Source organism: Cornus florida, unplaced genomic scaffold (assembly GCF_030987335.1).
Source record: "Cornus florida cultivar Cherokee Brave unplaced genomic scaffold, ASM3098733v1 CherokeeBrave_3.0.0_Hap2_Chr03, whole genome shotgun sequence".
Taxonomy (NCBI): Eukaryota; Viridiplantae; Streptophyta; class Magnoliopsida; order Cornales; family Cornaceae; genus Cornus; species Cornus florida.
The window spans coordinates 2,592,043-2,607,372 of NW_026775573.1; the positions used below are offsets into that span (position 1 = coordinate 2,592,043).

A 15,330-nucleotide genomic window follows, 5' to 3' on the forward strand; every position below is an offset into this window, starting at 1 on the left:
GCATGCTTACAAAGGAGGCTTCATCACCTCCCTAGATGGAGGTTTAGTTACCCATTGATGCACTAGAGGAAGGAGGAAGCAAAGCCTTGACCTCCATTTTCGAGCTCCCCTCTTCTAGCTCCAAGAACACACCTCTTTTTGCTCTCTTCTCTCTCTCTAATCTTGTAGAATGAAGCTTTATAATATGTGTGGCTCTTATCCCTCTTATCTACTACCAAACTAGGCTCTCTCTCCTCCAAAAACATCCCCAACCACCTCATAAAAGAGGGCCATCCAAAATTGGAAATTTCAGAGCACAAGTGGGCTATCTCGTGGAGCAAACTACCCAAATTTCGAGTGCTCGAAATAGGGCCTCGAGCACTCGAATTTAGTGTAAAAAGCTCCATGTTTCACTTGCTCCGCCCAGACCTACTTTGATGAAATGGCCATAACTTTGCGCTCCGAACTCCGAATGACAAACCGTTTAAAGATTTGGAGATCTAATTCAGAGCTTTAAAAACTTTATGTTTTGATGAAGACCTAAATCTCAAGTCTGGTTGGTCAAAAATGGGGATAAAGGCAGTACTTCAGTGCTGCCAGGCAGTTCTGCGCACCTCTGGTAACAAGGCCATAACTCTCTGCTCCGAGCTCCGAATGATGAACCGTTTGAAGATTTAGAAAGCTAATTCAGAGCTCTAAATCTTTCATGTTATGATAAAAGTCCAGTTCTTGAGTTTGGTAGGTCAAAATGGCGAACAAAATTCGGGCTTCACTGCTGCCAGAAATTCAGCTTTTGAGCACATTGTTGATCAAAAATCCACAAGGGCTTATTTTTGCTCCCTTTTTGCAATTAAACCTGAAAATGCATAAAAACATACAAATGAAGATAATCTATAAAATTAAACAAACAACGGACTTAACTAATGCAATTTAGGGCGCTTGAATATACAGTACTCGGCGCTTATCACACCCCCAAACTTACATTTTGTTAGTCCCTTAGCAAAACTACAATGAAAAACTTAATGAAAAGACAACCATGGGCATGCTACTACAAAAATATCATCCATGGTAAAATGAGATATATACATGGCTCAAAAATAACTTGAGACAGAAAAAGAGCTGGAGATGGGGTCATTGGGAAGACTACCTTGCATATATGAAACATTAATACAAAAATTGGCTAAATACATTTCCACATACATGCATCAACATCAAAGTCTATATAAATAACTCAATTATCATCTTTTGAATGGAAATCAACTCCAGCTTCAGTGAAAGTGAATTGGATTCTCAACATGCGGCTTTTACTTTCTTTTCCAATTCCCAAGCACAAGTTTTCAAATCATTGAATTCCCCTTTAAATGAGGTCCCTAAGGCATGATTTTATTTACAAGATAACTTTTGTTACTTGTTGACAATTTATTGCAACTCATAAGCGAAACATAGAATGGTTGTGCAATACTGAAATCCCTTAAGCTTTCTAACCAACCTATGTAGCAAGCGTTAGGCCAACAGCTCCCAAACCAGATGGCTTTAGGTTGTTAAGTGTAGAGACACTCCAAAGGGCTTAATAACTCAAGTTGGAAAGGCTACGAACTCCAGCAAACCATGTTTATTACAATTTTTTTTTGAATGACCGTGCAATGTTTAAGTCCTTTAAGCTTTCTAACCAACCCTTGTAGCAAGCGTTAGGCCAACAACTCCCAAACCAGACGGCTTTAGGGTGCTAAGTGTAGAGACACTCCTAGGGCTTAATAGCTCGAGTTGGAAAGGTTACGAACGTCAACTGGTCATTTTTTTTTCTTTCTTTCTCAGTTTTTTTTTTTTTTTTTTTTTTAGACAACTTAAATCATGCCAAAGATATTCATCTATCAGGTTCATCAAATCAAATTAACTAGGCCAAGGTCAAGGTCGATCAAGTTACATGCCTCATAGTTAAGTTTCCAATGTGCATCTGTGCATTGTGAAGCTTAAAAGAGTGTCAAATCCAGCGAGAATTTAATTGAGACATTTATACAGACTAATTTGAATCTACATGATCATTTCAACTCAAATTTTTCTTTATTTTCAAAAATTTCAATTGCTTCTATACACAAGGTATTAAATATATGTTTCATCTCCGACAAGTGTCAAGTTATACTATCATTGCTTAGCAAAAATTATGAAACCAAAAATGTCAAAATGTGAAACCAAAAATGTCCTATTGCACCCCCAAACTTGAATGTCACATTGTCCACAATGTGAGAAGACAAGTAAATGAAAATAAGAACAGAGAGGGTTAAAGAACAATAATACCAAGTCGAGTGAGGAAGGCAAAGGTTTCCATCTATGTGAATGTACAAGTGCTTCCCCCAAACTTGGACATGAAGACCTAGCAAAACACAACTAATATACACATGTAAAAGCATAGGCTTTTAAGAAAAATCAAAACAGAATTAAAAACACTAACCTGAATTGTAGTGCAAGATAAAAATCCAAACAAAACATAAATGTAGACATTAGTCACAAGTTTAAAATGGATAGCAAAAGAATGCCAAAAGTGTGCCATTTTTTTTTTTTTTTTGAATGGCATGCATGAAGGTGTTGTGGAGGAATTGAGGATGGGGTTGATTGAGAGTGAAGGGTGGTGGGTGGTTAGGGAGTGAAGGTGCCGAGAAAGAGATGGTGGCATGCATGGTGGGGTGAGATGAGGAAGTTTGGTGAGGTTGGTTGGATGGTTGGGAAAATAAAGGATGCCGAGAGAGAGAAGGCTTGTGTGAGGGTTGGTTGGTGTGGAGTTGGTTGAGTGTGAAGGGTGGTGGGATGTTGGGAAGCCGAGATGTGAAGTGTTGAGTGGTGAGGTTGGGAGGTTGGTTAGTTGGTGGAGGTTTGTTGGTGGCTGGTTCGTTGAGGATGATGAGGGGTTGCCGAGAGGTTAGTTTGTGGGTTGAGGTGGTGGAAGTTGATGGTGCATGCAAGATGCCGAAAGAGTGAAGTTTGTGGTAGCCAAGATTGGTTTGTGGTGGCACTTGCATGGTCGCATGCATGCATGGTGTGTGGTTAGGTTGCTTGGGTTGCATGAGGATTGCATGGTGGAGAGGGAAGTTGGTTTGTGACTCGGTTGGATGCATGGTGATTCATGCATTGTGGTTGCTTGGGTTAAGAGAGAGAGAGGACAAAAGTTGGGTGGTGAGAGTGAAGTGGCCGAGAGAGAGAAGGTGAGGGTTGGTGAGGATGTGGGAGCTTGCATGCATGATGGGTGGTTAGTTGGCATGCAGGGGTTGGCCTGGATGGAGAGATGCCGAGAGGTTGAGAGAGGTTGAGTGCTCGGTGATGAGTGAGAGAGCTTGGGTGAGGTTAATTTGTTGGTGAGGACTGGGTTTGTATGCATGGGATGGTTGATGGGTGGTTTGGTTTGTAGATGAGATGGCCGAGAGGAAGAAAAGGCGATGAGGGTGAGGCAACGAGTGCTCGGGGCGTTGGCATGAGGTGTTCGAGCACTCGCTAGGAGGAGCTCGAGTGCTCGAAATGGAGCCAGTAGGTTCGGTATGTTGGGGTTGGCTATGGAGAAAGAAAGAAGGTGGAGTTCGAGCATTCCAAATAGGATCGGCGAGTGCTCGAACTGAGAGCAGTGAGTTGGGTGGGTTGGTGTATGAAATTCGAGCACTCAAACTAGAATTTAGAGTGCTCGAAAATGGCTCAGTAGGCTAGGGGGTGAGCTCAGCTGTGAGGACTGAATTTTGGAGCAATCCAAATGGAATTTAGAGCGCTCTAAAATTGGGCAGTGGTGCATGCAAGATTGGTTCACAATTAGAGCACTCTAAAATGGAGCTAGATTGCTCGAAATGAAGGCAGTGACTTCGGCAAGTTGGTGTGGTAATTTGGAGCAATCCAAATGGAAGCTAGAGTGCTCCAAAAATGGGCAGTGAGCTTGGGATTGATGGTGAAGACATTTGGAGCAATCCAAATGGAATTTAGAGTGCTCCAAAATGGGTAGTAGCTCATGGAATTTTGGTTAGATCATTCGAGCACTAGAATCTTGGCCCAGTGAGCATTTTGAGTGGATGCAATTGCTGAAACAAATGTGTCAAACTTTGCAACATCTTGCTAATGCATGAATATAATTGGAAAATTTTTCAAAATGTAACACATTTCCAATTTATGGATGAATTTTGAACTTTGCAAATTCATTCCATTCCAATGCATGGATGGAAAATTTTTAAACTTGGCATGCCATTCCCATGCATGGAAAGATTTTTAAAGCTTTGCATGGCAGTTGGAAAAATATTTGAAAACTTTGCATGCCATTCCATGCATCGAAAATTTTTCATGTCATTCCCATGCATTGAAAAATCATTGCAAGCAGCAGCTTCAATTCAAGCCATGCATGGAAAATTTTAAAACTTTGCACATTATTCCAATCTAATGCATGGATGGATTTTTGAAGCTTTGCATGCATGGAAAGAAATTGAAATTTTGCATGGGACAATGCATGGGGAATTTTGAAAAATTTTCAAACATTGCAAATGCATGGAAAAATTTTAAACAGTGTAAGAATTTCAATGCATGGATGATTTTGTGAAAATTTTCAAGAATGTATTACAAATGAGACATTATGCACATGAGTAGCATTCCCAAGATCCGATGAAATTGCTAGGAAGCGATGGAAATTTCTGGGAATGAAAATTAGAGTTGAGAAGGTCTAAGAAAAATCAAATTTTTGGCTTTTCTAAACCGTTTCCCAGAAAATTTTGTAAGGCACGAGCAATTTCAAAGAGAAGGAAGCTTGGAAATTGAAAGAATTGCTTCCCTTGCTTTGCTAAATTTAATGTCGATAGCTAGACGAAGTTAGAGCAGGTACTAATCCTCAAAAATCTCGATAGCTAGACACACCGAGATCAGGTTAGTCCTCCTTACCCTATACCATGTCTCTCAAGAGATTCAAGCTTCCCCAAATAGGATAATTCTTTTAAAAGCGAAGGAGGAAGAGCTTGAAGACAAAAGTGGAAAAGAGGTAGCAGAAAGACCTCAACCCACTCTTCATCCTCAATGAAGAACTTTGGATTATGGAGCTTATTTGGATTATAGGAAGATGAAGTAGGTGAGAGTGCACCTAGCAAAGGCTTTTGAAGGGTCATATTGAGCACGGGAATGCTCGACAACTTATCCTTCAAAATTTCAACATCCTCCTCACACTTATCCGGCGGTTCGGGCTCAACAACTTGAGACAACTCAAGTGAGGTAACGGGATGAGATGCAAGCTCCCAAGAAAGAGATACATTTGATGTTGACCAAGGAAGAGAATGAATAGGTGGATGAATATTAAGCAAAGAATTCACCTCCGAAATGGAATTGTCAACATTAAAATCCTCACAATTGAAATGAGCCAAACAAGCTTTTAGAGGATCCTCCATTGAAGGAGGTGCATCAAGCAAAGGATTATTTAGAGGTTGTTCTGGAGTTTTAAAGGATGCAATCTCATTATCTTTTTCCTCATTTTTAACCACAAATTCTTCCATTTTATGAGTGGCAACAATTTGATCTTCAACCACCATTTCATCATTCTCACATGTAATAACCACTTGATCATTCTCATGATGAAAGTTACTAGGAGTAATCTCATCATTCATAGAATTTTCTTTTGGATTGGCCATAAATTCAAATGAAAATGTTTCCTCCTCTTCATGATTTTTAGCGTTAATCCTTTGTTGAATTTGAGATATTTGGTCATCTATCATTGCACTAACTTGGGACTGGTGATATGGTACCACTTGATTGATAGACTTTACTGTGGATTGCATGCTAGCAAGGGAGGCCAATAGTTGATTGTTGGAGTCCATCATTTGCATGTGCATAGACTCCATCATTTGTTTGTTAGCAACAATTAGCTCATCCAATGGAGACGGTGGAAAAGGAGAAGAGGGAGGGAAAGAATGATCATTGGGTTGAAAAGGTTGCATATGAGATTGTGGGGTTGAATTTCCTATATCATGCCACAAGAAGTTTTGTTGGTCTCCCCAACCCGAGTTGTAACCATTGAAGTATGGATCACTACCCGGTTCAAAGAAATTTTCATTTGGTTGCTCTAGATAAAAATCCGAGAATTGTCTCGTTGGAAGACAATCTCTTGTATGATGTGAATTACTAGAGCAAAAAGCACAAAACGCATGTGGTGTGTAGAATTGAGTTGGGAGATAATTATTCTCCATCTAGGAGTTAAACATCAACAACACACAACATAATCAATACAACAATTCTTTATCATCAATTCCACATACAATAATATTCCCTTTCTCCTCAATTATCAAGACAAAAATTAAAATGGCCACGACAAGGACCGATGCTTGGATTGAAAATACACAATTGAAATAGCCTCGACAAGGGCTTGCAATTTATCTACTTCTAAGCTTAACACATGCACGATATTCACAATTCGAAACTAGAAGGTCAAGAGACTTACCCGAGGTCCTCTAGACTTACAATTTGCTAGCATTCCCCACGGCGAGCTTCGAGTTCCTAGAATCTCACTTACAACACAAAAATGGTTAAACCACACAAGAAATATTCACAAAACACAGTATTCACAATCAAACTAAATTTAACCCTAGAAACTTCGGTTGCTAAACCGTTTGCAATCCCCGGCAACGGCGCCAAAAATTAATCGGTTGATCAACTATAGATCAACCTTCGCAATAGCACGAATCATTGTAAAATAGGGCTATTGGTCGGGTAAGTCGAACCACTAGGACTGCGCTAATCTATGGCAACTTAAGTGTTTAGAGTCATTTTAGAGTGATAAGGGGTGTTCATAGAGGGTTTGTTTTGTTTGTCACTAAAACTATGAATTCAGAATGCATAAAACGATAAATTGAAGGAGATTAAAAGGAGTGAAACTTAGGTAGAGAGGACTAGAGAAATGAATCCACCACACACCTCATAAACATGCTAGCTTGCAATTAACTTGGGGAACTACTTATGTAAATGACCATGATATATAGAGATGCATGATAACTACACCATCTTCAAGAAGTTCATACAATCAGAGCTAAGTATAAACCATCTAAGTATAATCCCCTAGGAATGGCCTATCAAATCCCTTACTTTGTATGGTAAATGCACATGTAATCAAAGACTAAGTATAATCCATCCACGGTTGGTATGAACCATCTACCTAACTACATTAAACTAGGGGTGTAGTATGGTTCATTGTTCCTAGGAATGGACTATCAAAACCTTCACAAGACATGCCAAGAAAACCATTTCATATTCTCATCTCCATTCTCACTATGAAGATATAAGCCCTATAATCATGAAAGCATACAATCTAAGACAAGATGATACATTTACACAATTATTTATTGAATTGAAGAACATTTACAACATGTGTAAGTCTCTAGAATATGAAAAGATCACAAATACACTTCATTCCCCAAATTAAAACAAGATTATAGCATGCTTACAAATGAGGCTTCATCACCTCCCTAGATGGAGGTTTAGTTACCCATTGATGCACTAGAGGAAGGAGGAAGCAAAGCCTTGACCTCCATTTTCGAGCTCCCCTCTTCTAGCTCCAAGAACACACCTCTTTTTGCTCTCTTCTCTCTCTCTAATCTTGTAGAATGAAGCTTTATAATATGTGTGCCTCTTATCCCTCTTATCTACCACCAAACTAGGCTCTCTCTCCTCCAAAAACATCCCCAACCACCTCATAAAAGAGGGCCATCCAAAATTGAAAATTTCAGAGCACAAGTGGGCTGTCTCGTGGAGCAAACTGCCCAAATTTCGAGTGCTCGAAATAGGGCCTCGAGCACTCGAATTTAGTGTAAAAAGCTCCACGCTTCACTTGCTCCGCCCAGACCTACTTTGATGAAATGGCCATAACTTTGCGCTCCGAACTCCGAATGACAAACCGTTTAAAGATTTGGAGAGCTAATTCAGAGCTTTAAAAACTTTATGTTTTGATGAAGACCTAAATCTCAAGTCTGGTTGGTCAAAAATGGGGATAAAGGCAGTACTTCAGTGCTGCCAGGCAGTTCTGCGCACCTCTGGTAACAAGGCCATAACTCTCTGCTCCGAGCTCCGAATGATGAACCGTTTGAAGATTTAGAAATCTAATTCAAAGCTCTAAATCTTTCATGTTATAATGGAAGTCCAGTTCTTGAGTTTGATAGGTCAAAATGGTGAACAAAGTTCAGGCTTCACTGCTGCCAGAAATTCAGCTTTTGAGCACATTGTTGATCAAAATTCCACAAGGGCTTATTTTCGCTCCCTTTTTGCAATTAAACCTGAAAATGCATAAAAACACACAAATGAAGATAATCTACAGAATTAAACAAACAACGGACTTAACTAATGCAATTTAGGGCGCTTGAATATACAGTATTCGGCGCTTATCATGCAGATCGATCAGTTCCGACTAGAACGGACAACCAGAGTAGGGAAATGACTCGTTGAGGAGGAAAAGCAGGAATTAGTTGATTTTTTGTCTCAAAACGCAGATGTGTTCGCATGGAGTCACCTAGACATGCTATGGATCGATCCTTCAGTATCCTGTCACTCCTTGAACGTTAACCCCAATGCAAAATCTGTAAAGCAGAAGCAGCGACGGTTTGCCCCCGCGCGCAACTGAATTATTGCCGAGGAGGTTGACAAGCTGCTTGATGCGGGGTTTGTAAGAGAAGTGTACTACCCCGACTGTCTATCGAATGTGGTCGTTGTGCAAAAGAAAAATGGGAAATGGCGCGTATGCATTGATTTTACCAATTTAAACAAAGCTTGTCTGAAGGATAGCTTCCCGCTGCCAAAGATTGATCAGATGGTGGATGCAACTACTAGATATGAACGCTTGACCTTTTTAGATGCTTATTCGGGTTATAATCAGATCCCCATGGACCCCGCTGATAAAGAAAAAACTTCTTTCGTTACTGAACGCGGGATGTATTGCTACAAAGTTATGCCATTCAGACTGAAGAACGCCGGGGCAACTTACCAAAGACTTATTAGCAAGATTTTTAAGGAACAAATAGGGAAGATAGTGGAGGCTTACATTAATAATATGGTGGTCAAAAGTAAAAAGAAAGCTGATCATGTACAACATCTTCGAGACGTGTTTAATGTGTTGTGGCGATATGGAATGAAGCTCAATCCGACCAAGTGCTCGTTCGGTGTAAGTTTAGGCCAATTCCTAGGGCACGTGGTTAATCTCAGAGGCATCGAGGCAAGCCCTGCCCAAGCAGATGCTCTGACTAAGAATGCCGAGCCGACGACAATCAAAGAAGTGCAAACACTTACGGGACAGATTGCTGCACTGAGCCATTTCATTTCCAAATTGTCAGATCGATGCAAACCATTTTTTGACACAATACGGAACCACGGCAGGCAGGTTTGGGGAGATGAACAACGCCTAGCGTTAACTGCTCTGAAAAAATATATGCAGAACCTTCCGGTACTGTCAGTTCCAGAATCAGGCGAAGAGCTGTTTTTGTATCTCGGAGTATCCAGCATCGCGGTGGCGTTCTGATCCGCTACGCAGAAGGGAAGCAATATCCAGTGTTCTATGTTAGCAAGACAATGACTGAGGCCGAAAGACGTTATTCAAAGGCAGAGCGAGTGATACTCTCGCTAGTGCATGCGAAAAGAAAGCTCAGGAATTATTTTGAATCCCATCCTATTATCGTTCTAACCACTTTCCCTATCAGAATAATCCTACATAAACCAGATCTCTCCGGAAGAATGATGAAGTAGGCCATAGAGTTAAGCTCATTTGATATCACATACGAACCTAGAACGGCAGTCAAAGGGCAGGCGGTGGCAGATTTTTTACTAGAATGTGATTCAGAGGACGTGGAGGAGGATCTTTGTAAGTGCTTATGGAAACTCTTCGTTGATGGATCCTCAAATCAGATGGGTGCAGGCATTGGGATCAAACTGCAGACGCCAAAAGGTACAGCCTTAAGCCAAGCGCTTCGGCTTGAATTCGCAGCCACGAACAATAAGGCAGAGTATGAAGCGTTGCTGGCAGGAATAAAGCTTGCTAAAGAACTTAAGGTCAGGAATTTGAATGTTTTTAGTGACTCACAGTTAGTCGTTCGGCAAGTGAGGGGTGAGTATGAAACCAAGGATGAAACGATGGAAGCATATCGTTCTGCTGTTATGCGGAAGGCGAAGAACTTTGAAAAAATTGAATTCATTCAAATTCCGAGGGAGTATAACGAAGTTGCCGATATGCTAGCATGTAGCGCCTCGGGTTCTGGAGAAATATTGGCAAGGGTGGTTCCAGTGGGAATATTAAACCAGCCATCCATTTTCGAAGAACCTTCAGGCTCGGATCCTTGGCAAGTGAATGTTATTCCATACGAGCCAAGTTGGATTGATCCGATCATAACTTACATCCGAGATGGTATTCTGTATGAACAAAGAGATGAGGCTAGGAAAATCAAAGCGAATGCTGCAAAGTACGCCGTAGTGCATAACCAGTTATACAGAAGATCTTTTTTCAGACCGTACTTAAAGTGTGTTACCCCCACAGAGGCTCGGCAAATATTACGAGCTATTCATGAAGGCGTATGTGGAAACCACTCAGGGGGGAGATCATTAGCACACAAAGCAATGGCTCAAGGGTACTTCTGGCCAAACATGTCGCGAGATTTGGAAGAATTGTCCAGAAGGTGCGATAAGTGCCAAATGTTCAGACCACTGATTCACCAACCGCCTAAAGACTTGCATGTAATGGCCACACCATGGCCTTTCGCACAATGGGGGATGGATGTAGTTGGTCCTCTACCAACTGCCAGAGCTCAGAACAAGTATGTGTTACTGGCTACAGACTACTTTACTAAGTGGGTGGAAGCAGAGCCATATCCGAGCATTACTCAAACTCATGTGAGACGATTCATTTGGAGTAATATTATTTGCCGGATTGGTGTTCCGAGGTCAATCGTCATGGATAATGGTACCAACCTTGACAGTAAGCAAGTAAGAGAGCTATTGGAGGAGTATGGAATCAATCAAAAGCTGGCAGCAGTGAGTCACCCACAGGCCAATGGACAGCGAAAATTACAAACAGAACAATCTTTACTTGTATCAAGAAGAAACTAGAGGAAAGGAAAGGAAGGTGGTTAGATGAACTGCCGAACATCCTATGGGCCTACAGAACGACCCCTAGACGACCGACCGGAGAAAGCCCATTCACCATGGCGTATGGAACCGAGGCAGTTATACCAGTTGAGCACTTAGTTCCGACTGTTCGAAGCTTGGCATGGAACCGTGAGCATAATGACAGTATGCTAAGGTTTAACCTCGATTTGTTGGAAGAAAAAAGAGACGCAGCAGCGGTAAGGCTCGCATCTTACTAGCAGACGCTTGCGAACAACCATAACAGGAAAGTAAAGCACAGAGACTTTAGGCCTGGTGACCTGGTTCTGAAAAAGAAGGTGGGGATAGTCAAAAAGATTATGCCACCATGGGATGGCCCATACAGAATTGCAGAGGCTATAGGAAAAGGGGCATATACCTTAGAAACCATGGCCGGAAGACTGGTTAACAAACCTTGGAATGCTACTTCTCTGAAGAGGTATTATCAATAAAAAGTTGAGATTCAATACTGAATTTTGTTTATTTTAAATTGAAAACAGTCGAATGTATAAGTTTCTGAGATTTATAAAGATTGCACTTCTCTTTAAAATCCTAAGCAAAGTAAGTGGCAACTGGCACTATGAGCCGAACGTCAAACACTTGCTAAGAAAAATAAAAAACCAAGTGGCAAGTGGCATTCCAGCCGAGCGCTAGCCACCTAAGCAAAGTAAGTGGCAGCTGGCACTATGAGCCGAACGCCAAACACTTGCTAAGAAAAATAAAAGGCCAAGTGGCAAGTGGCATTCCAACCGAGCGCCAGGCACCTAAACAAAGTTAGTGGCAGCTGGTACTATGAGCCGAACGCCAAACACTTGCTAAGAAAAATAAAAGGCCTAGTGGCAAGTGGCATTCCAGCCGAGCGCCAGGCACCTAAGCAAAGTTAGTGGCAGCTGGCACTATGAGCCGAACGACAAACACTTGCTAAGAAAAATAAAAGGCCAAGTGGCAAATGGCATTCTAGCCGAACGCCAGGCACCCGAGCAAAGTAAGTGGCAGTTGGCACTATGAGCCGAACGCCAAACACTTGCCAAAAAAAAAAAAAAAGAAGAAGGAAGTTTACATAAAAAGTTTGATCAAAAGTCGGTCATCTCATTAATAAGGTTCAGAAGGTTACAAAAAAATGAGGTGTAAAGATGGCAAATATACCAAAGTCAGTACATTTAAAAAAAAAAAAAAAAAAAAAAAAGTTCTAACTAAGAGGCGTTTGCCTCGTCGGCCTCTTGATGATGTTGGGCTGCCTCCTCATTATTGGTGGTGTCGTCGTCCTCACGAGGTGGAGAGTCGAGGTGAATGACAGAATCGTTCTGTTGAGTCCTACCCTCAACAGCGTCGGAAGAATCATTCTGCTGAGGGTTATCTTCAGCAGTAGCAGTAGATGGAGTCAAAGTGGACAGAGGAAAAATGTCCAAAGTCAGAGCAGCAGGAGGAGTAGGAGTGATTCGAGAGGACGCAATCTCCTGACATTCATCAAATATGCCCTCGGCAGCGGTGGAGTCTGGATCTGTATAAACACCAGGAGGGTCAATATCCAGTTCTTTATCAACATTATCAGGGGTAGAAACAGTCTGACCCTCATCCGGAACGCGATCGGCGTAACCCTCTCGGAACCCCTGAGCATATCTGAGGGCTCCAACTCTAGAGAACCGAGCATGCAGAGCTAGCATACCACCATTTACCCTGCTGATGGTATCAAGTAAAGCGTTGCGCTCGTCCAAGGCCCTTTTCTCAAAGGCCATCCGAGCGGATTACTCTTCACTCAGAAGGCGTAGCAGTTCTTCCTTCTCGGCCTTAAGGGATTCCCGCTCGGTCTGCCAGACGCTCTTTTCAAGCTGCAGAGCATTCCTCTCATCCTGAAGAGAGTCAGTCTCCTTCCTCAGCGAATCCCTCTCTTTTTTCAATTTTGCCAAGTTGAACCATCAACCCGGTCTTCTGAGCAGCCAAATCATCGTTCTCCTTGTTCGCTGCATTAAGGCTATCAGAAAGCGTGCGGACCTTGGCATTCACATGATCAACTTGTTTCTGCATAGCCATCATCCCGTACAAGGTCTGTAGAGATATACAGGACAACTGGTTAAGCCGAGCAGATGGTTAGAAGAAAATAAGTGTCAAGAGTGTGTAAATATTTATTAACTAAAGGGCAGAAGTTACCTCCATGGCGGACAAGGGAAATCGACTGAACACCTCCCTCTGAGACAGACCTTTGGCTACCTCGATGTCCTTGGGAGTCCACATACTTCTGTAGTAAGCCATTGCGGTCTGACCATCTTTGAACATGGTCTCGGTCGGTTTTACAGACGATCCGTCTGTTCAAATGAAGCGAGGGCTCCATGGCGCCGTTCCTGAAGCGGAGGCATGCCCAGAAGGGGTGGGGGGCCTAGCTTGAGGAGGTCTCGTCAGGGATATCACATTCGGCCCAGAGGGCCTAACCCTCTAAGACAAGGGAACGTCATCTATGCTGAGGGCACTGTCAGGTTGATGCCTTTTTCCTCTGGCCTTTTCCCGTGCAGAAACAGTAGTAGAACTAGGAGGATTGTTGACAGAGGGGGTAACGTTCGGACTAGCAGTCGTCGTGTTAGCGACCGGGTCAGCAGCCGTCACGGATGGATCGGTGGAAGGAGTGGTATCAGAAAGGGTAGCGGAGGAAGATGCTGAAGCCGGTGAGGAATTTGATGCAGGGGTGATAGCAGGCCTGGGGGCAGTTTTCTTCCTGCCGAAGGAAGGGATCTGGAGTTGGCTCATTGTCTTGCCGAGGACTGAGATATCGAGGAGATTGTCTGAGTTGAGAAGGTCCGAGCAAGAGGGAACGTTGGTTAGAACGTACCGCTTCAGGTAGTTATCCCTATCCCTGCACACACTGTAGCTCAAGTCATCACAAGGAATGCCTAAGGAATGGCACAAGAAAGTACAAAAACGAGGAATACAAATCTCGCAAGGACAGTCACTCTTATGGTTTTTATATTTCTTGTAAAAAGAGACAGAGCACTCTCCGAAAGCGTTCGGGATAGCGAAATCCTCCGCAGCTAGAGAGAACCAGGCTCCCCTAACCCCAATAATGTTTTTCCTCCAACCCTTCTCGGATTTGATTTTATCCGTGCAGAAGGACCTCTTCTCAATGGGGAAAAAGTGGTAAAACGGTTCGTCAGTTCTGATCTTGCTGACCTTGTAACAGAGGAGAAAATCTACGAGGTCCAGATCCAGACCTCTGTCACGAATCAGAAGTAGCATAACAGATAAAATCCTAAGGAAATTGGGGTTTACTTGTAAAAGGGAAAGATTTAGCTTGTTAAAAACATAGCAAAAGAAATGATGTAAAGGAAATCTAAGGAGATTGAGATGGAGGAGTGAAAACGGGACCTCGCCGGGAAGAAGGCCAGCACCGGTTCTAATATTCACTTCTCGGGGGCAGTTTCTAATTTCTACATCGTCAGGAAGGTGAAGTTTCATGCGAAGAACGTCTAGATCTACTGTCATGGTGAGAGTGAATGAGGATTCCGGGGAGAAGAAAGAAGTCTTCCAAAAGAAAAATGCAAATGAAACTAACCTTAGAGAGTGAAAACGGCAGAAAGTATTGCAAAGCCACTGGAAGGAAGATCTTTCGCAAGAGATCGCCGGAGAGGATTCAAACAGCAAAAGGTGAGATGGAGACGGTAAAGAGGATCGATGGAGAATCAATGGAGCTTATAAAGACGAGGTGAGCCCAAGGGCCGAGGAGTCAGGAAAGCGATGGGTTGTCTTTTTGAATCTCGAAACGCCGACCCCTAGATCTAACCGTCCATTCTCCCACACGATCTCCTCGAGCCGTCAGGTCATCATTAGCAGCCTCTAATAATTACCCCCTAATCAATAAGGGGTAATTATAGGGGCAGTTGAGGATGCGGCAAGTGGCATGGGCCGGATATGGTTCGTGGGAACGAGATCGGGTCGAATGATTGAAGTAGGATCCATGCCAAAGCGCCCTAGAATGGGCCGAACCTGGGGGATCCACCGAGGAAGGTCAATCCCATTGGAAGATCGAGCCCAGAAGGAAAAGAGCTTTCGAATATAGGCCCAATGTAATTGGTTAACAGCAATAAGGATGATGGCCTATAAATAGACCATTACAGGTGGAAAGTGAGGGGAGAATGCTAGATAGAGAGAGAGAGAGAGAGAGAGAAGAAACGAAATCTTGTATCTTCACTAGACTTTTGGAGTAAAATATGCAAACCAAAGGAAGTGGATGGTTTAGGCTTTAAATATATT

At 42.5% G+C, this 15,330-nt stretch overlaps 1 protein-coding gene across 2 annotated transcripts; it reads right to left on the reverse strand.

Annotated features, from left to right (window-relative positions):
- Window positions 1-12,249: 12,249 nt before the first annotated feature.
- On the reverse strand, window positions 12,250-15,280 carry LOC132299037 (uncharacterized). Of its 2 annotated transcripts, none has more exons than XM_059795466.1 (2): window positions 13,240-15,280; window positions 12,250-13,137 (listed from the first exon to the last, which is right to left on the reverse strand). In XM_059795466.1, exon 2 carries the CDS (start codon window positions 12,825-12,827, stop codon window positions 12,285-12,287), a length of 543 nt encoding a protein of 180 aa, XP_059651449.1. In that variant the 5' UTR covers window positions 12,828-13,137; window positions 13,240-15,280; the 3' UTR covers window positions 12,250-12,284. Both variants share the same exon structure in this region; 1 of them encodes a protein (XP_059651449.1).
- Between the last annotated feature and the right edge of the window lie 50 nt (window positions 15,281-15,330).